Source organism: Camelus ferus, chromosome 16 (genome assembly GCF_009834535.1).
Source record: "Camelus ferus isolate YT-003-E chromosome 16, BCGSAC_Cfer_1.0, whole genome shotgun sequence".
Taxonomy (NCBI): domain Eukaryota; kingdom Metazoa; phylum Chordata; class Mammalia; order Artiodactyla; family Camelidae; genus Camelus; species Camelus ferus.
In genome coordinates, this window is record NC_045711.1 from 12076056 (window position 1) to 12100081 (window position 24026).

Sequence of the window (24026 nt, forward strand, 5' to 3'; positions counted from 1 at the left end):
CACATCTCGGCCCTCACCTTAGCCGCCCCCAGCCACCCCCTACTCTCTCTCCTCATCCAATAGCAGCACCCCCCCTCCCCTTGGGAACCCAGGTATCCTGCCCCTTTCCCGCAGAGCAGATGGCCACCCCAGAGGCTCAGGCTTGCTAAATCAGACATTTAAATCCCGTAATCCTTGGTGAGAGGCTGAGAGCGGGTAGCAGCCCAATCCTAGAAGCAGGAGCAGGAGAAGACCTTGTGCCAGCCCTGGCAGGAGGGGAGGGGGACAGTTGGTTGCTGAGTTATGAATGGAGTCACCCCTTCCCTTATTGTCATGCAGCCTGCAGACTGACCCAGTCTCCAGCTTTTGTTCTCCTCCCGGAACCCGGGCGTTGGCCCCCCCAAACCCACTCCCAGAAGACTCAGGTGGCTGCCTCCCAACCTCACCTCCTCCTTCATCCCTGCCCTGTGCACCCCAGGTACCCTGCAATGGCACCAATCCCTCAGACGCACTGATGGTAGCAAAGTTTTATTGTAAAATAAACTGATATAAAAATGGGATATAAAAAGGGAAGGGAAGGGGTGCGGGTGATAAATGCAGATGTGCCCTGCAGCGTACAAAAGAAATCTGCCTCAGAATTTGGGGGAAGTAAAACAGATCTTGATAGATACACCAGAGATGGAATCCTCCAGGGTGTGGGATGGGGGTGAGACCTCCTCTTAGGTGCTGAGGTTCACCAAGAGGTTAGACAGGATTTGGCAGGGCCAACAGAGAAGGACCTTAGACATCCCCTCCCCTTAACCAGCTGCTCAGTCAGTCACAGAAACTCTCAACCCATCCACTAAAGGGGACATACAACCAGTGCCCACGAGGGCACTAAGTTCTAGACATCATGTAATAGAAGGTGGCTTTGGGGCCAGACACACATTATTTCATTAATCCTCACAACAAACCCCGTGAGGTAGGTATGATTACCAGCATTTTATAAGTGTCGACAATGAAGTTGGAGAAACTCAACAACTTAATATAGTTTCCCTAGCTAGTATGGTGGAGAACGGGGCTTCCTACGCCCGTATACGGCCGGTTGGAAAACGTTCCTTCCATGCAGGAACACCTTCCTACCTCTCCCAAAGTTCTGCACAGTAAAAACCTTATAAGCTAAGCTATAAAGCCTCAGCACCCGCTACATCCCCCTAAAACCACCAGTGCAGGTCAACTTCTTTAGCAGAGCCCGGGCCAAGTAAATGGAAGAATTCCAGAATGTCTGAGGCACATCTGCACTAAGCAAAGGTCTTAGCACCTGAGTCCCAAAAAATGCCAGGGGAGGGGGATGAGGGCAGGGGTGTCAACAGGGGAAAGGAAGCAGAAGACGTCAGTCTGAGTCAGGCCCTTCTCTCTTGAACATCAGTTTTTTATGGCGGGAGGGAGACTGCCCCTTCTTAGACTTCAGGTGGCTGTGAGGAGAGAGGGGGAGGGGCGGAGATGACATCATCTGAGTGAGATGCTCTCACTTCCTGGAGCTGGGCTTTGAAGGGCTTGAGAGGGGAGCAAGGAGAACTTAAGTTAAAATGGTCACTGCCCACTGCAGACACATTGATTGAGCACCTTGGGGTACTTGTGTGTGTATTAGCCTCTTAGCCTTCCCTTACCCCATTTGGCAGATGAGGAAACTGAGGCCAGGAAGGGGATCGAATAACAAGGCTACACAGGACTGGCAGGGCTGAGGATCTGACCACCCCGCACCATGTCAGACACTTTCACACAGTTATGAGGCCCCTGTTTGAGACTCCAGCTCTGAGCTAGGGGTTGCTACAAATGGCAGAGATACATCTGTGCTCATCCCTGGACCCTGGGTCACTTACCTAGAGTGAGCCTTGTTTTCCCCTGGCTCCTTTCCAGCCTGAGCATCCTTCAGCTCCAAGGCCTCATTCAGCTCCCGGAACATCTCGAAACGTTCACGCCCGCGGATCTGTGGCGGGGAAGGAGGAGAATAAAGAAGCATTAGGTCAAGTCATGGAAACAATTTTTACTCTTTCTTTAACAAACTTCTTTCTGAAAGAGGGTTCTTTAAAATGTATGGGATGGTATAAGCTAGCAATCTGATGTTAGGCATAAGCAGGGGCTATTGTCTCAAGGCACCACTGCTCCCTGATGGCAAGCGCTCCGAGTACGGGCAAAGGAGTCAGGAAGAAAACAGCATCTGGAGCACTAGGCTTGCAGCGTAAAGCTCTCAAGCCAGTGAATTAACCACAGGAGTCGCAGCCATGAACAGAGAAAAGGGTGGCTAGAGAGCGTGGGCTTAACACCACATCTGCTGTATCTGCATCCTCTCTTCCCTTCTCTGACCCCCACTGGGTGGGGGCAAGAGGCTGCATCTCTCTCTCCCAGACTTGGTACCTGAAGAGTGAAATATTCTCCATCCAGCGGCTTCTTCTTTTGTGGTGGAGAGGAGCTGCTGCTGGTAGGCAGTGCTGGGAAAGAGGCAAGGAAAGGGGGAGAAGAGTGAGTTTGGGGCAGAACTGCACCCTCTCTGCCTCCTCTACCTCCTGTCTGCTCACCTCGCTTAGTGCTCCCAGGGGGCAGCTCAGGGCAAGGCTGCCCCTTCTTGCGGAAATTTTCTTCTTCTGTGCGGCGGTCTCTCCCAGGACAGGCACAAACACGCACCTCAAAGCTGTTGCGTCCCAGCAGATTACCACTACCCAGGTAAGAGGGAAGCAAGAGGCAGTGAGGAAGGTGGGCTCTGCCTTCTTGTTCTCCTGTAAACGAGGCCCCACCTACTCCCAATTACCCACATCCTATGTGGAGCCTAAGCTCCAGCTCCAGGCAGATTGAGAAGCCACAGGTTAGAGAGGTCCCAAAGCCAGAGAAAAGAGAACTGGGAGGGAGGAGCAGAGGAAGGGGATGCTGTGAGAGGGAAGGGTGGGTGGTACGAGGGGAGAAAGTGGTGAGGGGCAGGGCCCAGGGGATGGAGACAGGCAGAGGCTAGGGAGGAGCATGCCAGTGTGGAGGGGACCGTATGGTCCCTACCTGGCGTCCTCCAGTGTGATGATGGTGAGGATGGGTCGCCGGTTCATGCCCCCCATGCAGGAGCTGTTACACATGAAGTTGTAGTGGATAGTGGTACAGTCAGAGCCGACCTGGGAGACAGCATAGACCCAAGGTGAGGCTATCCACTTCTGGGGGTGGCCGTTAGCCTCTGTGAGCCTCAGTTTCCTCAACAGTGAAATGGGGATAACCCACCTGCTTTGTGCACCTTGCAGGGCTGTGGGGGGTCAAGTAAGAAGCAGGAGAAAGCACCCCTGTCTCCCACCTGGATGGTCACTGACAAACCCCTCCTGCCCCCTCCTCCCAGAGGCCCCAGTTGCCAAACCAGACCTCCGGCGGTTCGTAGGGCACCACCACACTGTGTCGAAAAGTGTTTCTGTCATCCAAATACTTGGCACGTAAATTCCCTTCCACCCGGATAAGATGCTGAGGAGGGGCGAGACCTGAGAGCAATCAGGGAGGAATTAGGGGCCGGGGGACTCTGGGCACCAGCTCTGACCCATCCACAGCCCCCGCCCGCTCACCATCGCTGTAGTCAGAGCTGCGCTCGTGGTGGGGGCAGCGTCTCACAACCTCCGTCATGTACTCTGACTTCTTGTAGATGGCCATGGCGCGGACCCGGGTGCCGGGCGGGGGCAGGGAGCTGACCCACAGCTGCACCGGGCAGGTCTTGGCCAGCTGGCAAAACAGCTTGTTGAGGGGAGGGGAGTACTGTAGGAAAAGGAGAAGGAAGAATGAATGGAAGGTCAGGGGACAAGGACCCAGGGGCAAAGGAACAAACACTGTGCAGTACCAACTAGAAGCCATGTACTGTGCGGGGAGGGTAACTGGAGGTGGCAGGGTTGGGTCGACAGCCTGGAAGCTTACTTACAAAAGCCAAGGAAGGAGTCAGAGTGAAGAAAAAAGAAAAAAGATGGCCTCATGACAGACGTTGAGAGTGTGATGGGAAGGATGAAAGTTAAGGGGGAAAATTCAACTTTGGACCTGGGGTCAAAGGCCACAGACTAAAGAGGTACAATGTAGAAAGACTGACACAAAGCCAGAGGCTGAAGAGGAATCCCAAAGTTCTGAACTGAAAAACCCTGGGCGATAGGACCAGGAATCGAATCATCCCATGGAAGCCAGCCCCTCAGGGCCACTGACCGTGCAGGTTACAGACTTGGCTGTCCCAGAATGCAGGAACCCAAGACGGAAACCGTAGCTGCCAGGGTAGGTCTTCTGCGAAGGGACAAAGGATGACAGGGGCCAGGAGGTGGCTGGTGCGGGGGCAGCGGGGACAGGAGGCTCTTGCATTCTTGGGGCTTCATCTGGATTCTCATCCAACCAGTTGGTAACTTCTGGGGACAGGAGTAGTTCATCCACTGCTGGGGAGAGCTCAGAGGACTGCAGAAGGAGAAACGCGAGTCAGCAGGTCAGGTTCCCAGCTCCCCCGGCCCCACAGCCCCTGGGCCCTTCCCACACTGCAGTCCTTACCAGAAGGTTGTTTTCAGGTAGCCTGCAAGACAAGAGCAGTCAGTATTGGTTTTTGCTTCCCACCAGCCTCTACTAGGGGGCTGGGGCAAGGTTATTAGAGGCCACACCCTGTCCCGCTCTTAAGACCCCCACTCACAGTTTCCACAAGTCTGAAAACGTCTCCTGACTCAGAGGGGGCTCCACGCCGAGTTCTGATTGCGACTCCTCCATGTCAGCTCCTCAGAAGGCAGTGTGGCCGCTGTGTGGAGAAATGTGGGGATCTAGCCCAAGATACACGCAACCTGGGTCACCTGGCCCTGAGGCAGGAGGGACTCCCTCCACCCCCTGACTTCCAGAGGAGCAGGGCTGCTCCTTCATAACTCAGGCTGCGCCTAACCCTCACCACATACTCCCTTGACGGAAAAAGACAACCAGAGAGGAACTTCCAACCTCCCACCATGGAATCCACAAGCGCTCCTCAATGTGTACTCTGTTTCTGCACTCCTTTGCTGTCATCAAGATGAAGCAACTCTCAGCCCACTCACTCCATCTGGGGGAAGATACCTCCCTTGACCCCCACATTCTCCACCCTGTCCTTTAGGACGGCTCCTCATCCCTGCCTTACAAACCCCTCAACCCAGCCCGTCTACCTCTTTGATCTCACTTTCTAGCACCCTCTCCCTTCTCTGATGCTTGGGCCCCAATGGCTGCCCCTCCCTGCTCATCATACACTCCCCCAGTTCACTTAACTGGTGCTTCCCTCTACTGGGAACACGGGTCCTGCCATCGCCACAGGCTAAGCTCCTTCTCACTGAGACTTCATTGTCAGTGTCACACCTCAGCCAGGATGTCTTCCCAGACCTCTCAGTCAAAGCCAGCCAGCCAAACTCTGTCACATTATTTTAGTTCAGGTCACCCGGTTTTAATTCTCAGAGTACATACACTACCTGATACCTTTTCTTGCTCATTTTGTCAGTTTCCTCCACTGGAATATACACTTCCTCAGGGCAGGGAATTTGTCTTGTTCACCACAGTTACTAGCATAATGCCCTGCACCTGGTCAGGCTCAGTAACTGTGGTAAATAAGTGAATTGTTGTCCAGGCTGTGAGCTGGTTATGAGCAGTCAGGGGAGCAAGGGGGATGGAGGGGTGGCTGCGGCCTGGGCCAGGGCCCCGCACTGGGCTATGCCACCACCGTCTCATCTCCTAGGCCATTTTTCTTGACGCCAAATTTGTCATCAGCTTTGCTCAAAAACATGCATGCTGCAAAAGTCCATGTTCGTAATACTTACGGGTTTTTTTTTTGGTGGGGGGAGGTTTGTTTTTATTTATTTATTTACAGAGGTACTGGGGATTGAACCTAGGACCTCCTGCACGGTAAGCAAACTGTACCACTGAGCTATACCTGCCCACCAACTTTTTTGTCTCAGTGGCATTGACAAACATCCCCCCGGCGAGCAGCTCTTTTCTAATCGCCCTTAACATTTCACCTGCACCTTTACCTCGATATAGGGCCTGCCTTCTTATGTACTTAGAGTTTGCAAAATCCTTTCATGTGGGTTATCTTATCTGTCCCGATAACCAGATAACCACTCTTGCCTCTTGACAGGTGAGTCTCAGAGAAGTTAAGTGACTGGCACGTGGTACACACAGTTGAGTGAAGGCGCTTTTACGAAAAATGACTGTTCAAATGTCTAGGATTAAGACGCTTACTTCATCACAGACTACTCTGCAGAGCTCTCTTTTGTAATCAGTTAAGCGTGGAGGTGCAGATTTTAGCTGATGTAAGTCCGCCAACTGAGAGGCTGGCAGAGGGCCACTTATCACAGCTCCCAACGCTGAGGGAGGATGGACTATGATTGTGTATGGAGGAAGGCTAGAGGGGATAGCAGGGGGACCCCAAACATTTGCCTTGGGGTCAAGGACCAGGGGTCCCCGACCCGCAAGACTGATGATCAAAATAACTTTTAAGACTTTTATGGAAGGGAGACTCGTGTAAACAGACAGGGCTCAGAAGTCAAGCGCCCTGGGTTGGATGCTGTATTGTCATTTTTTGGTTTGTTTTTGTATTGCCATTGAAATTTGCTGCATAACTTCACTTATCTTGAAGCTCCCCTGCAGAACACTGGCTCTGGAGCAGATAGGCTAGGTCTGCATCCCAAGTTTACCAACTATAATAGCTGTGTAACTTTGGGAGGTTGCTTAACCTCTCTGTGCCTTAGTGTCCTTTGCTCTAAAATAGTGCCCTACTTATGAGAAATATCAAGATTTGAGAAGACTGCCTAGCACATACTAAGAGCTCAATAAATGCTTCTCTTTACATGATCATTTCAGTTTTGTTTATTCTGTAATATTATTCCAGAGTGAGAACTTTGTGAGCGGGTGGGGCTTTTGTGGTCCTGCCTGGGGTTAGTGCTGGTTCGCCTCCCTCAGGCAACTCTGTTCAGTACACATGCCAGGAGGGAGACAGCTCCTCATTCTTTGGTTAGCAGCTAAATTCTCAATGTTTCTTTCTCTAGGAAACCTTTTCAGAGCAGGTACTTCCCATGGGTACGAACATCCAGGGATCATGATGCTAAATTGTCAGAAGCTGAACCAGACCCTCCAAATGGTTGGGGAGGCAGAACATTTACACAGGCAGTCCTTGTGGGAAGGCAACAAATTCAGCTGGGACTCGCAGGAGGGGCAGGTTTGACCACTATCATAACAATGGCTGCTGTTTATATAGATCCTAACCGTGCCCTCAGCTTTCAGCGGCTTATCTCATTAATCCTCTCAAAAAGTCAGTATGGTAGGTACTATCATCAGAGGAGAGAACTGAGGTTAAAAGAATTAAGTCACTTACCCAGGCTCAGAAAGCCCCCAAGGGGCAGGGCCAAAGATGTGCACCTGGGCTGTCTGAAGCCACACCCAAGTTCTAAATAATTGTGCTTGACTGACTTCACCCAGAGTCTGGTGTTTAAAAAAAATTTTTTTTCGGGGGGGGGGTGCTGAAAACTGTGATTGGGAAAGAAAAATTGATTCTGGGAAGAAATAAGGCAGCGTCTGGTAACACTGAAAACACATCTTACTACTCAGCAAAACCACTTCTAGGTGGACTCCTTAGAAAAAAGGTTGCATGGGCAGCAAGAGTTGCACGAAAACGTTCATGTCATAGTTGCTCTTAAGGGAGGATGACAAGAAACCACCTTACTATTCCCTTCAGTAGGGAATAGGTAAACGACACGTGGTGTAGTCACTTACAAGAGAAATTTACTACAGCAGTTTCAGGAAATGAATTTATATGTGTATGTGTAAGCAGATGTAGCTCAGAAATGTTGGGTGAAAATATAATTCGCAAGAAACAAAGCAAAACACAATAATAGAAGTAGGTTATGGAAATTAAAAATATAAAACGACGATTGCTTATTAATTTACACACACACACACACAAGTATGGCAGATAGGCAAGAAGAATAAAAATTCACAAAACCTATGGTAGTGATGGTCCAGGGACAGGAGGGGATGTCTGCTTATGGCACTGGGGATCTAATCAAAGAATTTTTAGCTTTATTAACAAAGAAAAACTTAAAAACTATTTGGTGGGGATATATGTTATGTTACTATTGTACCTGTTTGTACCTGTTTATTTTCTTAAAATAAAAAAAAAATCTAAGAAGGTAAAATAAAAATTATGGAACATTTTAACCATATAAAAAGGTAAAGAGAATAACGTATCCCCAGATACCCATGACACAGCTTCCAGAATAATCAACATTCCGCCTTTATTATCTCATGCATAACTTGAGCCACTCCCCACGACCCCACCAATGTTTCTGAGGTAAAACACACACACGGTGAAATGCTATCATACCATTTTTGATGACAAAATGTGACAAATTTTGATGCAGCTCTGTAACCCACCCCTACCAAGACAAAGACATTTTCCTGTATTTTCTTCTCAAAAGTTTTATGTTTAGGTCTATTAACCACCTCAAGTTAACTATTGTGTATGATGTGAGGTGGGGGTAAAAGTTCATTTTTCAGCTCCAGATGTTTCAGGGCCATTTGTTAAAAAGCTTCCCTCTCCCTGCTGATTCACTTTGGTGCCTTCGGAGACAATCATTTGTCAACGAACTATATTCATTGGTTGTTGTTCTACCATAGCTTTATAGAATCTTAAGTATTTTAAGATCTCCAACTTTCTACTACTCTCTTCATTTTGGAATCAATTTGTCAGTTCCCACAAACAAGGCTGGTAGGATTTTTGACTGGGATTGAATTAAATAATTCTGATGAGGACTGACACCTCTTGAGTTTCTGATCTACAAGTATGGTATCTCTCCATTATTTAAATCTTCCTTAAATTCTCTCAGCAGTATTTTGTAGTTTTCAATACAGAGCTCTTGTCCAACTTTGGTTAAATTTATCCCTGAGTATGCCATGTTATTGGATGCTATTGTAACAGCATTGTTTTTAAAATTCATTTTTTGATTTCAGATTCAAAGTCGCTATTATATAAAAATACAATTTATGTATATAGCCTTTGAAATTTGTAACCTTGCTATAATCACTTATTAGTTCTAATAGTGTTAAATGAATTTTCTATTAGGACTTTTTATGTACACAAAAAGCAGCTTTATTTCTTCTTTTCCAACTGTTACATTGATTTCTTTTTCTTGCCTCCAGTTTACAGTGCTGAAGTGGTGAGAGTTGAATCCTTTTCTAGTTCTTGATCTTAGAGGAAAAGCAATCAACCTGTCACTACTATGTATGTTCATGGTAACTTGATTGCCAGTGCCCTTTATTAAAATGAGTAAGTCTCCCTTTTCCTAGTTTGCTAGGAGGTTGGTTTTTCTTTTCTTTCTTTTTAAAATCATGAATAGGTGTTGCATATTGTCAACTGCTTTTTATGCATTGATTGAAACTGATCATCTAATTTTTACCCTTTCATCTGTCAGTGTGGCAAATTACATTTATTTTTCTATGTGAAAATGTTGCAGTCCAGGGACAAATTCCACTTGGGCAAGATATATTTATCATTTTTATATTTTACTAGGCTTGATTTGCTAAAATTTGTCATATTTTTGTATATATATGCTAAAAGGAATACTGGTCCAAATTTCCTTCTCTTGTAATATGCCCTTGTTTGGTTTTGGTAAAAGGATTATTTTGGCCTCATAAAATGAATTGGGCAGTGTTACTTCCCCTATATCTTGGAAGAGTTTATGTGAGATTCCTATCATTTCTTCCTCAGATGTTTGAAGAGAAGAACAAAGAAGACACACAGCAAATAGCACTAAGACAGCAGATTTAAACCTAAACCTAACAATAACTCCATGAAATATTAATGAACCAATCAAAAGCAACTCAGTAAGGGAAAGCTATTTCAACAAGTGGAGCTAGAACAACTGGATATCTATAAGAAAAAAATTATCTTGATGTCACATCATAAAAAAAACTTTTAATCAATCAGTCAATCAAGGCTCATAGACCTAAGCGTAAAACCTAAAACTACAAAGGTTCTAGATGAAAATATACGAGAAAGTACTAGAGAATATCCTTGGGACTTTGGGATATGATTTCCTAAAGAGGTCACAGCAAATAGTTAAAAGAAAAAAGATGAATCTTCTGCTCCTCTTAAGAGCTGTTATATAGGCAAGCAAGAAGTCAGGAGAAAACTCACGTATCTGACAAAAGAGACTCCTATTCAGAATATACAAATAACTCCAAAACTCAATAATACAGAAAGCAAATAAACCAATTTTAAAAATGGGGAAAAGACTTGAATAGCCATTTCACATATGGCACAGACATGGCCAACAAGCACATGCAAACTGTTTCAGGTAGTTAACAAAGAAACTGCAAATTAAAACCACAATGAGATACCACATGAGTAAAATCGACAAACCAAATAATGAGACAGGATGTTATCTTGCTGGTAGAACTGTAAAATGGTACAACCGCTTTGAAAAATTAGAACCTTTTAATAGAGTTAAAAAATACATAGATCTACTTCTCACTCTGACCTAGCAATTCCATTCCTAAGAATTTATCCAAGAAACATAGAAACATATGACCACAAAAATAATTTTACAAGAAAGTTAATAACAGCTTTATTTAAAATAATCCCAAACGGTAAACAACTCAAACCTCCATCAAAAAGAGAATGGCTAAACAATCGATGGTTTATTCATCCAATGGGATATATTAACTGAAAAGAGGAAAGTGCGGATAAGCCGCTGATACATGCAATAAAACGGGTGAAATTTCAGATATTATGCTGATGGGAAGAAGCCCGACACAAAGGAGCACATACTGTATAATTCCATTTATGTGAAGTTCTCCAACAGACAAACCTAACCCTTGGAGACATAAATCTAAATTAGGTGGGGGTCGGGTCAGATACAGACTGGGAAGCAGCATGAGAAATTTGTATTTTGATAGTCGGTGGTTGTAAACGCTACCGCAGTGTAGAAAGACGCTCGTAAGTATCGCGAATAGTGTCCGGTTCGGAGCAGGTGCGTGGTACGTCACCGCGCCCTAAACGATGAGGATGCGGGAGAAACCGATTGGGGTTACACATCGCGCGGGGCCAGCCGCCCCCAGCAGGCAAGAACTAGCTGGGACCGGAGGCCAGCACTCAAGACCTCGGGCCACGCCCCTCTCCAAGGCCCGCCCCTTCCGCTTTCACGACGTTCACTCTGCGTCCCAAATGGGGATGGCTCAACCCAAAGCCGGATACAGAAGAAACTGCTTCTCCGCCACGACAAATGGCCCATCGTTATACTCTTTTATCGTTTAATTCTCAGATGTACTCATTCTTGAGTACCCAGGGTTTGCCCTCTGACACCTAAAAAAAAAAAAACAAAAACCGTCCCACGCAATGGTAGTGTCCACTAGGACAGCCCTCCACCGGGATGGAGCACACCATTCAAACGGGGGGGAAGGATTGCGGTTTGCATCAAAACAAACCCCTCTTCCTTTCCGAAAGAGGTAACTAAGTACTTCAGGAAGGAAAAAAAAGAAAGAGGTTAGCAGCCCCCCTCCTCAAGTAATAGGAACCCGTCTGGAAGACTTTTCCTCTACTTCCCTTACATCGGGTGACTAGTGGGCTGCTCCGAAAAAAAGAAACCGGAAATGCTCTTGCAAGCGGCATAAATGTAAAAGTAGAGGCAAACAATAACAAGGCTCCCTGGCCTTTTCAGGCCGGTTTAGTCCTTCTGGGCTTCGCGGGCAAACCTGTTGTTTAGCACGTCCAATTTCCACAACATATAGTGTTTAATTGGCTTTTCTCCATCTAGCGGAGCCTGGGGCCAGTTGGAAAGATCACTCCAGGAAGGACAAAGGTCCGGAAGTAATGGGACCTTAGCAGCCTGGACTTCCCGGATCTCCTCGAATAACCACTTCGGAATGGAACCCGAGGTCCCACTGGGATTCCATAGGCTTTAAAATCTAGAGCCATGAAACCCGAAAGTTCCGAGATCTGAAAATCTCAGACCCTGATGCTCTGTGCGTCTTATTTCGGGGTCCCCCACACCAGCCCTGGGATGGGGGTGATGGTGGCGGTTGGGGTAAGAACCCCCTAGGCCGGCTCAAGATTCCCCAAAGCCCTTCTCCCTGGTCCAGATGTTCAGCTTTGAGTTCGGCTGGTCCTAACACCCCCATCATCTGCACGCAGGCCTCCTAACATTGCATTCCTTGGCTGGTGCGGCTAGCGAAGCTTCCATTCCCTCCAAAATCGCTAAGACCCCAATGCCCCACCCCCAGCCCCCTCTATTTCACCGAGCTGAAAATTCACGGAGCGGAAATCTCGTGACTCAGAGAGGACTCATCAGGCTCAGTGAAGAGCTTACCCGAAGCTCAGGGGAGCGTGTCACCGTCCTGGGATGCACGCTCCGAGACCGGACGCCAGGTGACCCCGGAGCCCAGAGGCTACCTGCGAACACGATGGTGGCTCTGGACTTTTGAGGAGCTCAAAACTTTTAGCGCCAGTCCGGAGCACATGGGAGGGGGAAATCCCAATCCCAGCAACCCTCGCGAGGCTCCTGGCACAAAGCTGGACAGTCGCCATGACAAGTAAGGGCAAGTAATTACCCTGAGGGCGGAGGCGATGGGAACGGAGAGTAGGAGAGGAGGGTGTGGGGAGAGTCAGGACTCTCGCCTTATTGGTACGGTAGCTACAGACCGGGATGGGTAAGTTCGACAAACCAGAGCCAGGAGGGCAGAATTGGTGGAAACCATCTTGGAAGACTTCTGCCAGTGTGTCAAATAGAAGATAAAAGGAAGAAAGCCTTTGCACTTGATATTCCCTCTGCCTGGAACACTCCTAGATAGCTAGAGAGTTTTTACTCATCAGCTAAAATGTCATCTTATAGGAAGGTCTTCCTTAATGTCCCAGTCTAACTTACACTCCTAGATACGCTATATCACACTATCTTATTTAATTTCCTTCACAGCCCTTATCGTTTTCTGAAATGATTTGTTCTTTGCCTTAAGTACACAGGGATCTTATATACTATCTTACTTGTTGTTGTGTTTCCCAGTGCCTAGTACAGTACTGGGTAGCAAGTAAGAGCTCAATAATAAGTACTTACTGAATGAATGAAAAGAGATGAAAGTCTGAGGAATTTAGCGAATGAGATGCAAGAGTCAAAACCTGTAAAATGAAATATGGCGCTAGCGCCCTCTGCAGGTTGGGGATGGGAGTAGGTGCTTTCAGAATGACCGCACAAGACGGCAGGGGGAGCGCAGGCACTTCTCGCCCAAACAGAAGCTTTCGGACTACGACTCCCAGCAGCCACTAGGAGCCCCGGGGCTTGATGGGAACGATACCCCGTGATCTGGTACGCCCCTGCCCCGCCCCTCCGTGGGTGGCCCGCGAAATCTGATCCGGGATACCGAGGTCCAATCGAAAGATGGGCCCAAATCCCGCGAGAGCAGGTGGTGCGTAGCGACCCACAGGGCTGAGGAACGTTGTGCTTTCCATTAATTGCTGCACGCTTGTTAGCCTAGTCTTCCGGGGGAGGGGGTATCTTCTGGCCCCCTCCCGGGAACAGAAGGAAGGCACAGGTGGGTTTCTCCAGTTATGCGTCCCGATCCTTGCGAACTTTGAAGCAGTCTCGGCCTTGCCGGGCAGCTGGTAGCCGGCAGGAAGAGAGTTGCCTGGCCGCGGCCAATGTCTGCCGCGCTTTCTCTGCAGTATGAAGACACCGGAGGCGCCACTGTTAGCTCCGGACTGCCTTCCTTCAGACCAGGACCCAGTTCCAGACCGTCTCTCTCCTCAGGCTTCCCCGATGGATAAAAATACAGACCCTGAACTGATGCCACCACCACCACCCGATGGGGATGATCCGCTCCGGATGTCCCCAGATAGTATGGCTGGCTCAGCTGTGGCCCAGGAGCTGGGGGAGGGGGACCCGGCTTCTCTCTCCACTCCCCTGGAAACAGGGTGTGGTATTCCTAGTGAGTTGAGCCCTCGAATGGAGGAGCAAGAACTTTATGAAAATGCGAACCTTCCTGCAGAAGAAACGAACAGGCCAGAGTTGGGGGCCGGAGAAGACGTGGAAGGTGTGCCTGAGGAACCTGCTCCGGAGGATGAGAGATACACGTAAGTGGTGATGCAGTTGGCTCAGGAATCCGAGGAGATTGGAAGTGTGAGATATACCTTATCCGCCCGCCCCACTTCTCCAGGCCCATTTCCACTTTGGCGATCCAGGTTTGTTGTACTCCCTGTCTTCCTTCCAGCACTTGGAACTACCACTTCTCCCAGTTGCCTCGGTTTCTCAGTGGTTCCTGGTCAGAGTTCAGCACCCAACCTGAGAACTTTTTGAAAGGCTGTAAGTGGTAAGTAAGGATAACTGGGCAGGGAGAAAATCACGCCCAGGACGTCCAGCTTAAAACAGCCCAGTTATCTGGGAGAAGGATCCACCATGGTGGGAGAGGGAGTAAGAATTCCTCTTGGACTGAGCTTAAATTTCATCTAGGACTGTGTGTCTTTTACTTCCCTCAGGGTCTTGAGGGTGCTTACCTATCCCAGAGATGAGCTTAGCCGGAGCCCTACACTTGGAAAATATAGGTCTGTCCAGCTTTCTCTTTCCTACTCCTAGGGCCCCTGATGGTTCCTGCATCTTGACCAATAGTGCAGATAACATCCTGCGGATTTATAACCTGCCCCCAGAGCTGTACAGTGAGGGGGAGCCGCTGGAATATGCAGAAATGGTAAGGGTAGGGGCTAACTGCCCCTTCATCAGGCACTGCACATTTAAGACCTTCCTGGGGGTGGAGAAAGTACAGTCCACATGTTTCCTGTTCACAGGCAGGATGTTTCTTCACCATGAGTTTCCCCAGGTAGCATTTTCTGCCCTGAATTCTAAAATGATTTAAAGAGATGTTTGTCGTTCTTTAGTAAGGAATATGTGTTTTCTGTAAAAGAGTAGTGGATTTCTCACTGTAGTTTTTAATTAACTTGCAGATATTTATTGAATGACTACCAGTAGGTTAGTTACTGTGTTTGGTGTTGGGATAAAGTGATACATGAGACAGATGAAGAGCTGGTTTGCTTTCTTGGGTGGGAGATAGACAGCAAACATGTAAACGAATGAGTAATGAAGTTCACTATGGATTGTAAGACATGCTGTGAAGGAAACAGAATGAGAAGAGGTTACCTAGAGGATCGCACTTTAGATAAAGTGGTCAGAGAGGGGCTCCTGAAAAGGAGACATTTGAGCTGAGATGTGAGGAATGACGAGGTCAGTCATATGAAGAGCTGTAGAGAGAGCTTTCCAGGAAGAGGCAAAGATGCTACAAAGACCCAGAGCTGGGAAAGAGTTTTGTGTATTCAAGGAACAGAAAGAAGGCCAATATGCCTGGACTGAGGCCAGTGGGCGGAAAGTGTGGTCAGGATGGAGAAGTGGATCTTGTGGGTAGGGCATTTGGAGTGCTTTGGGAAGCCATGGGAGAGTTTTAAAAGAGAAAAGTGAAATGATGGCTGAAGTTGAGAGAATGGATTGTGAGTGGGCAAGAGTGGAGACTCATTAGGATGCACTTATGGGCCAGGCGAGAAATGATGTTGGCGTGGGCTAGAGTGGTGTCAGAAGAGAGAGATGTGGGTGGATTTGAAGTATATTTCATAGGACTTGGAAATCAATGGGGTGGATGGGGGTGCATTTTACTCACAGGATATGAAGAGGTATTGAGACAGAAGTCAAAGGTTTTTAGGTCCCTTAAATGTGGAATGTAAAGCTGAGGGGAGACTTTGAGAAGGGCGCTAGGGATATACTTTGGAAGTGGGAGAGCATGTTGATGGTGTCTTGTCGATGGTGTCTTGTCAATCTCACGAGAGGGTAGATGGATGAGGAAAGGCTTGTGCAGAGCCTGGAGCGCCCCAGCCTGTGGAGGTGGATGCTGGAGAAATCACAAAAGTGGAGGCAAAGAGTCATGTCTGACACTGTTAAGAGTGAGGGCAAATTTAGAGAATGACCCAAGAAGATCTCAGTGACCTCGACAAGAGCACTTTGAAAGAAGGGACGGAGGCAGAAGTCGATTAGAGTGGGTGGAGGAAACAATTCCTTAAAAGTGTTTTCCTGTGAAAGGGAGCTGAGAAATGGAATGGTGACCAGAGGGAATGTGGGGCTAAAGAAAGACTAACGGGATGCTCCTGTGAGGTCAGGAATAACCCAGTAGAGAGGGAAGAATTACTGCTGGAGGAGAGAGGTGGGGGTGAAAGTCTCTGTGGCTGGGTGAAGATGGTCCAGAGCACATTGGTGGACTGGACTTTAATAGGGGCAGAATCCTTCCTCGCGGTAGGAGGGAGGGCAGAGGATGCAGTCAGAGCCAGCAATTTGGTTGTTGGAAGACTGGGGTATCTCTGTCTCTTGGCTGCTCATTGGAGCAGAAAGGGAAGTTACCAGCTGAAGGAAGAGGTTTGCAGGGAGAGAGCAGATGTGAAACGATCAGTCCTGGGGAGGAGAAAATCAAAACCACCATGGAATGTGGTAGTATGGCTATTCTTTGCTCAGTGCCCACTGGAAATTTGTGTCAGCCACTTAAAGTGAGACTGGTGGGCATGGCTGTGCATCTTTCCCCAACAGCTGACTATGGTTTCTCTTTTTTACGATGAGGAGGATAATAGGACCCACCTCAGAGCTGTGCTGAGAATGAGAAGAATTAGTGTAAAGTCTTATAACAGTGCTTGGCCTGTAGTAAGTGTGCAGTACACACTGGTTGTCCTTGGTGTTAGTTGAGTGCAAGCTTGGGCTGGGAGGTCTGGCTGGGGTTTGCTGGGAGAGAAAGACCTGGGGGGTTTTGAGGGTGTTTACGGGGGTGTGCCTGTCATGGTTGATCAGAATGTAAAATGAGTGGGAAAACCGACTGTAAATGGGTTTTTGATGGAGTTGGACAATTGTTGTGGTAGATACAGCAGAGCAAGGGAGCTGAGTGGATTGGGGGTTGTGGTGATGACTCGATTGTGGGAAGGGGCGGCGGGTGCAGAGTGAAGGCCACTGCTGTGAGTGCTGAGGAAGCCAAAGGATGGCAGAGGCCAGGGTGTGGGATGTTTTCATTCATTCTCTCATTGATTCATTCATTTGACACATTTTCCTTGAGCCTGTTCTATGTGCCAGGCCTGTTTTAGGTGCTGGGGATCAGTCGGGAGCAAAACAGACACAAGTCCCTGTCCTCATGAAGCTTCTGTTCTAGTGTGGGAAACAGGCAATAAAGAAATAACAAAGTAAAATATCTGTCTGACAAGTGCCATGGAGAACAATGAAGCAGAGAGGAGGACTGGGGGAATTAATTGCAACTTTAAAAAGGGGGTGGTCGGAGAAGGCTTCACTACTAAGGTGACATTGGAGCAGAGAGACCTGAGAAAGTCAGGGAGTGAGCCAGCCTGATATTTGGACGAAGAATATGATGGGTAGAGAGAACAGCAAGTTCAAAGTCAGCAGGAATAACAGGAATATCAGTGTGGGCAGTGAGACAGTGCCCAGGAGAGAAAGTCTCAGTGACTGAGGGAGAGAGACAAAAGGGAGGAGCTAGTCTGACTGGCAGAACTGCAGAGGAGGTAGAGTTGGGGAGGTGGAAGGATTTGGAAATGCTAGTAAGGAACAAGTGGTTGACATCCACTCACCTCCAGTCCTTGAGGTTTGTACTGGGGAGAGGAGTGAGAATTAAAGGCATTTCAGCTTGAGAAGGCCACAGGGTCAGCGAGGGTTGGTCAAGTCTAGGTGGATGGACGGAGCATTCTGAGAAGATGTGAAACAAGGGAGTTTTTAAGATGCTGCAGTAGGAATTTCAGGGGCCAAGGGGGAAGGATTTGGGGGGGAGGAGGGGTTGGGAGGAGTGTGGGGTTGGAGCTGATAAAGGCGTGTGTTGAGTAGCAGACAGGTGATAGGGAACCTAGATGACCCAGAAGACTGGGACTTCTCTAGTGCCTGAGGTTAGTGGGAGTGCAGGTCTCGATGGTGAAAGAAGGGTGCCCAGTTCCGGGCATGGTCCTAAACGCCTGCCTAACATGCAGCTCTGTGAGAGCGGAGGTGGCTGCAGACATGTGAGTTCTCTGTTCAAGCTGTAAGGGACTCCTAGCCCTGGTTCCTGGTACAGAAACCAGTGGTGTCCAGAAACCAGGGCCAGGTGGGCGTGGTGCAGACAGCCTGAAAGAGTTCAGGAGCAGGGATGCTTAGAGGCTGGAGATGTGAGAGGTTGAATATTGCACAAACTCCTGTAAGAGAAATGCGAATGCTAGTGGGTGGGGGTATAGCTCAGTGGTAAAGCGACTGCTTAGCATGCCTAAAGTCCTGGGTTCAATCCCCAGTACTTCCATTATAAAAAGTAAAATAAAAATAAGTTTTAAATAAAGAGAGAAATGAGAATGTTAAAAAAGGAAGATTCATCATTACCCTCCATGCTACAAAATTCAGCCCTTGTGAGTTTTTCTAGAGTCTTCCTAAGCTCTGTCCAAGTACTGAAGCTTTCTGTGTGGTTTTAATCCCATGGTAGATGGTTTTGTATACTGCAATTTTTTTTTTCTCTTAACAATCGTACCGTAAATGTTTTCCATGGTGCTCCAGTCTTCACAGTTACCATGTTTAATGGTATATGATATTGCACTGAGTGCCTATGATAATTTTCTTACCTATTCCCCTGTTTTGGACTTTAGGGTTGTTTCCAGGATTGTTATATCATAAATTATTTTTCAATGAACATCTCTGTGTTTTGATGGAGATTCTTCAGACACAGATACATTTTATAAGTAAGAAATATGCTAGGTTTGAGAGTATCAGCATATTTGATATGTCTTGTGATACAGGTAGTCAATTTTTTTCAAAAGATTTTTGTGCTACTGCTACTTTTTTTTCTTATTACTGCTGTTGGCAGTATGAGTACCAGTTTTATCACAACCTCACTCATTAGGTATTTTCATTTTTAATGTCTGCATGTTTAGTATGGAAATGGATAAAAATCTATATAGGTGGGGAAATTGGGGGAAGATATTTTTGGGCATTTTCACACATCAGTCTCCTACTTCTTCCTAGCAGTTTCCCAGTTCCTCCCCTCCCTTCTCTGCCTTGTCACAGAGCTTTCTGAAACTCCTATTTCTAACTCCCCTGCGTCTTCCCTGAGTATTCTCCCTACCCTGTGGCTCTTGCCTGAGACCTTCACTTTCCTGTCGCCCTCTCCAGGGGAGAGCGTGCATCCTCTGTGCCCTACAGATCTGAAGTGGGGGACGGGGTGTCCTTATTTTCAAATACAATATTCAGATAATTGCTTTTTCTCTTGGTAAAAACTTGGCCTTTGAGGCTTATGCTGTTTGCTTCTCCCTAACTCACCGGAAGACCTTGGCACCTCATGGCCCTCCTGTGCACCCTAAGTCCTTCCACCATCTTGGTGATCTCAGGTTTCCACACCAGAAGCCAGAGTCTCATCCTTTAATCTTCCTTTTCCCTAACCCCCACATCCAGTTAATTACCAAATCCCATTAAGTCCACCTGATCTGTATAATCCATCTACTTCACTCCACTGCCCCTGTTTTAATTCAAGGTCCAATTATTTTGAGCCGTATGTTACTGGAACAGTCTCCTGTTTTCCACTTTCCCATGAATACATTGTCTGTTGACTGCTGATTATACACTAGGTGTTGGGGAAACAGTGGTGAGCAGGGCAGACCTGATTCCTGTCTTCTCAGCTAGATCGTGAAGGGCACAGAGGGCTCTGGGAACATGGAGCGTAGCACCTGGCTCAGCTCGAGGGGTCTGGGAGGCTTCTCAGGGGAGGAAGTGTCTAAGAGACCCAAAGGATGATTAGGATTCAGCCAGGAGGAGTTGTTGGGGAAAGTGAAGGCTGAACATTCCAGACTCAGAGACTAGTGTGCATGAAAGCCCAAAGTTCAGGAGTGTAGCAAGGTGGCACCTTCTAGGAACTGAGAGTCAGGATGATGGAATTTGGAGATTTCACAGGAGTGAACACAGATGAGCCTTGAGAGTGGAGTGTGGGGTAGATGCCTGGTAAGAGAAGGCTTTGTAAGGAGATTGGGTTTTATACTGAGGGTTTTGGGGAGTCATTGAGATGTTTTAAGCTGGAGAGTGACGCTGTGCAGAATCCAATTTAAGAAGATCTCTAACGCCTCGATGTGACTGCAGAGTGGAAACTGGAAGGGCAGGTTGGAGTGTGGGGTGCAGGAAGCCCTGGGGAACGTGTAGAAATGTCAGCAAGAAGGCAGTGGCGTCACATGGAAATGAAGGCGAGGGGGCAGATTCAAGAGAACCTCAGAGGTGGAATTGGCAAGATCTGGCTGTGCGTTGGACCAGAAGAGGGAAGGGGGTGAAGAGGAGTAGCTGTCAAGGTGCTCAGACTTCAGGCTTAAAAAGTGGCTGGGGAGCCCAAGGGAGCAGCAGGTTTGAAGGCAGCAGAGGCTGGGTCTTTTCCAGACACATTGAGTCTGAGGAGCCTATGGGATGCCCAGGTGGAGTTTGCCACCAGGCAGTAGGGTGCAAGGCTTCAGAGGGGAGAAGTGGACCCTAAAGAGTCACGGCCAGGTGACATCACTGCCAGGGCCAGCAGATAACTGACAAAGGACTGGTATCCAATTGATTTAAAGATTTCCTTCAAGTCAGTAAGAAAACGACAACAGCCTAGAAGAAACTGAGCAAGACTGTGAAAAGATGCCCTTAAACAGAAAACTGTCTTAACTTCACTGGTAACGAGAAATGCCAATTTATATCGTAATGAAATACCATTTCACAGCCTTCAAATTGAGAAAAATTTGAAAGTCTGGCAACATCAAGATGAGGCAGAGCAACAGGCACTCATACATGCTGCTGAGGGCAGAGTGAGTCCGGATGAGCACTTTGGGAAAAAATGTGACACGATCTAGTAAAGTTGGCAGAGCGCATACCGTGGAGCCCAGTAATTTCCCTCTGTAGCAGAAACTGCAGAGAAACCCTCCCACATGTGTACCAGAATGTTAAAGCACACTCGCCAAAACTTGGAAAAACATCAGTGACTGTCAGCAGGGAAAGGATGGGTGAGTGAAGTGCTGTGGAGCAGAGAAAATGTATGAATTCGAGCTCAGCCTGTCCCCGTAAATCTCACAATCGTGCTGGGATGCGCACACCTTGATACCATTAATATTAAGTTTAAAGGCATGCAAGACAATGCTATATGTTGTTTTTTCTCTGTAGGAAAACCTTCCTAAAGAAACACACAAAAATGATAAATTCAGGATACTGTGTACCTCTGAGGGAGAGTTTCACTGGGAAGCGGTTTTGACTGTGTCTTCAGCTGGGTGGAGGAGGCACATGCAAAGAAGTATTAAAACAGTACTTCTTTGCATGTTTGAACTGTTGAATAACTTTTTTAAAGCCGTCAAATGGCACCTGGGAGGTTCTCGGTAGATATCCGTCTTGTTGGTTGGTTCTTTGTCTCTGGGTTGGGATATTGCTTGTTTTTTCCTCTCCAAGTGTTGAAAAAGCAAAAGGATAAATCTGTAAGGCCTTTGGTGGCTCAAATCTGACATTAAAGTCTGAGCTGGTCCTTGAAGTCAAGATTCTGTACTTCATGTTGGCCCCATCTGCTGTCTCCTGCCTGGTTAAGTGCCCGCAGACGTCTCCCCCTGCCATAAAACTGCTCGAGGTCCGAGTGGCCTCCTTTTCCTGCCAGTGACCCAGGCATTCCCACATCTCTGTCCAGGCTCCCGTCCTTCGAATGGTGGAAGGCGACACCATCTATGATTACTGCTGGTATTCTCTGATGTCTTCAGCCCAGCCAGACACCTCCTAGTAAGTGATGTTTTTTGCCTGTCCCCTGCCCCCCATTTCAAGGGGACCCTCTATTGAGAGAGAGAATCAGGGGCTGCCAGGGGTCTTGGGAGGAGGAAAGCTTGATGTGCCCTTCAGATGTGAGCTGAGAGGGCTGGTCAGTTGGCTTCCTCCCCTTCCTTTGACAGCACCAGGGCCTCAGTGTCCATGTCTCTCTCAGCGTGGCCAGCAGCAGCCGGGAGAACCCGATCCACATCTGGGATGCCTTCACTGGACAGCTCCGGGCTTCCTTTCGCTCCTACAATCACCTGGTAAGGGCCTGCCTGCCCAGCCCCGGGGCTCATCCTGGCCCAGCTCTCCTTCCTCAGGAATGGCTGAGGCTCTTTGCTAGGCCTGTTTTCAGCCCTTTCCTGCCCCCAGGATGAGCTGACGGCAGCCCACTCGCTCTGCTTCTCCCCCGACGGCTCCCAGCTCTTCTGTGGCTTCAACCGGGCAGTGCGTGTGTTTTCCACATCCCGGCCCGGCCGCGACTGCGAGGTCCGAGCCACGTTTGGTAAGTAGTCTGAGCCCCTGAGGGAGGAGAAAAGAAAAGGCCCTGCCATGTGCAATGTGCAGAGGGGCTTTGTGTGAGCCAGGGGGCTCATGTCATCCTCAGTACATCCCTGGGAGGCAGTCTGCCCAGTAGGCAGAGGAGAAAACAGACTCAGGGAGGGGAAGAAACTTTCCCAGGGTCAACCGTTGGGTTAAGAGCTGGTTCACTCCTGAGCCCATGCCCTGTTGGCTGTGTACCTTTTGGTCTCCAAAATCTTGGTGTCTCTGGGAAACTGGAGGTGAAGCTAATTCCATTTTCCTGTAAGCCTTCAGCTTTCCACCCCTTCAAGGAAAAACAGGTTTGAGAGGGAGGAAGTGGGGCTTGGACCTTTAGGTGCTTGGTGGGGATAGAAGGATCTAAGGGACATCAAAGATTTTCATTCTGCTTAAAACAACAGACACTGAGTCCAGCACATGTGCTCTGGGACAGGAGATGGAGGTGCACTCTGATTAGCCTGGTTAACGCTGGGCGCTCTTGCCCACTCTCCCACTTTGTTCCTTCCCTTTCTAGCAAAAAAGCAGGGCCAGAGTGGCATCATCTCCTGCATCGCCTTCAGCCCAGCCCAGCCTCTCTATGCCTGTGGCTCTTATGGCCGCTCCCTGGGTCTGTATGCCTGGGATGATGGCTCCCCTCTCGCCTTGCTAGGAGGGCACAAAGGGGGCATCACCCACCTCTGCTTTCACCCCGATGGCAACCGCTTCTTCTCAGGAGCCCGGAAGGTAGGGGTCATGTTCTGAGATACCAATCAAGGGGGTAGCAGCCAGGAGTGGGGATGTATCTGTGCTGTGTTGGAAGATGGGTGTGAGGGGAAAAAAAAATCAACCCAGCTAAAGGAGTGCCTGTCAACCTTGAGGGAAGCCGGGATGTCTTGGGCGTGGGGGATTGGAGGGTAGAAATAATTCTAAGCCCCTGTTCTTTGACCTCAGGATGCCGAGCTTCTGTGCTGGGATCTCCGGCAGCCTGGTCACCCACTGTGGTCCCTGAGTCGTGAAGTGACCACCAATCAGCGCATTTATTTTGATCTGGACCCGTGAGTGATCCTGGGTCCTTCCTGCCTGGGGCCTCGATGCCCCCAGGGATACCAGAGCCCAACTGTAGGGTCCCAGCCTGTGGGTGTGAGGGGTCCCTGCCCCAGAGGTGATGACTCCATGCCAGCAAGCCTCTCCTCTCTTCCCAGGACCGGGCAGTTCCTGGTGAGCGGCAGCACTAGCGGGGCGGTCTCTGTGTGGGACATCAGCGGGGCTAGGCATGAGGGGAAGCCAGAGCCAGTGCTGAGTTTTCTACCCCAGAAGGACTGCACCAATGGAGTGAGGTCATCAGTTATTTCTACAGATTTGGGGGCTTGGGTTGGGGAGGGAGATAAATCCCTGAGGGAGCAAGCATCCTGGCTCAGGGTGCTGACAGGCACTATGCATCTCTCCCTCCAGCCTGCACCCGAGCCTGCCTCTGCTGGCCACTGCCTCCGGTCAGCGTGTGTTTCCGGAGCCCACAGAGAGTGGAGACGAGGGGGAGGAGGAGGTGGACCTTCCCCTGCTCTCCATGCGCCATGTCCACCTTGAATGTCAACTTCAGCTCTGGTGGTGTAGGGGGGACCCAGACACCGGTATTTCTGATGCTCACCAGGGCGAGAAGGGACAGGGAGAGACAGACAGAGGTGTGGGCGAGTTTATATAAAAAGCTTTGATATGATCCTAACGTCTTTGTGCCTGCTTGGGGAGGCAAAT

General features: G+C 48.6%; 2 protein-coding genes across 4 annotated transcripts; one reads left to right on the forward strand and one right to left on the reverse strand.

The window, feature by feature from the left end:
- Positions 1-491: 491 nt before the first annotated feature.
- TP53 (tumor protein p53) lies at positions 492-12450 on the reverse strand. Its single transcript, XM_006175816.3, has 11 exons — positions 12312-12450; positions 4634-4735; positions 4498-4519; positions 4168-4407; positions 3549-3735; positions 3355-3467; positions 3007-3116; positions 2538-2674; positions 2377-2450; positions 1842-1948; positions 492-1433 (listed from the first exon to the last, which is right to left on the reverse strand). Exons 2-11 carry the CDS (start codon positions 4705-4707, stop codon positions 1352-1354), a joined length of 1146 nt encoding a protein of 381 aa, XP_006175878.1. The 5' UTR covers positions 4708-4735; positions 12312-12450; the 3' UTR covers positions 492-1351.
- Positions 12403-23991, forward strand: WRAP53 (WD repeat containing antisense to TP53). 3 transcript variants are annotated; one of them, XM_032498691.1, is made up of 11 exons: positions 12403-12534; positions 13658-14065; positions 14203-14301; positions 14565-14676; positions 21643-21731; positions 21931-22021; positions 22131-22263; positions 22813-23021; positions 23229-23332; positions 23480-23614; positions 23730-23991. In XM_032498691.1, exons 1-11 carry the CDS (start codon positions 12461-12463, stop codon positions 23974-23976), a joined length of 1701 nt encoding a protein of 566 aa, XP_032354582.1. In that variant the 5' UTR covers positions 12403-12460; the 3' UTR covers positions 23977-23991. The 3 variants fall into 3 exon arrangements, with proteins under 3 accessions (XP_032354582.1, XP_032354583.1, XP_014407112.1); XM_032498692.1 differs by having other exon boundaries at positions 22948-23021; XM_014551626.2 differs by lacking the exon at positions 12403-12534 and adding an exon at positions 13403-13527.
- Positions 23992-24026: the final 35 nt, after the last annotated feature.

Excerpts from the sequence above, each read along its gene's own strand:
- TP53 (XM_006175816.3), bottom strand. The coding sequence starts at position 4,707 with ATGGAGGAGTCGCAATCAGAACTCGGCGTGGAGCCCCCTCTGAGTCAG. Across the intron at positions 4,408-4,497 it reads TACCTGAAAACAACCTTCTG|TCCTCTGAGCTCTCCCCAGC; the intron begins GTAAGGACTGCA and ends CTCCTTCTGCAG. Across the intron at positions 1,434-1,841 it reads GAAAACAAGGCTCACTCTAG|CCACCTGAAGTCTAAGAAGG; the intron begins GTAAGTGACCCA and ends CTCTCCTCACAG.
- WRAP53 (XM_032498691.1), top strand. The coding sequence starts at position 12,461 with ATGGGAGGGGGAAATCCCAATCCCAGCAACCCTCGCGAGGCTCCTGGC. Across the intron at positions 14,677-21,642 it reads CGCTGGAATATGCAGAAATG|GCTCCCGTCCTTCGAATGGT; the intron begins GTAAGGGTAGGG and ends ATCTCTGTCCAG. Across the intron at positions 23,615-23,729 it reads GACTGCACCAATGGAGTGAG|CCTGCACCCGAGCCTGCCTC; the intron begins GTCATCAGTTAT and ends CTCTCCCTCCAG.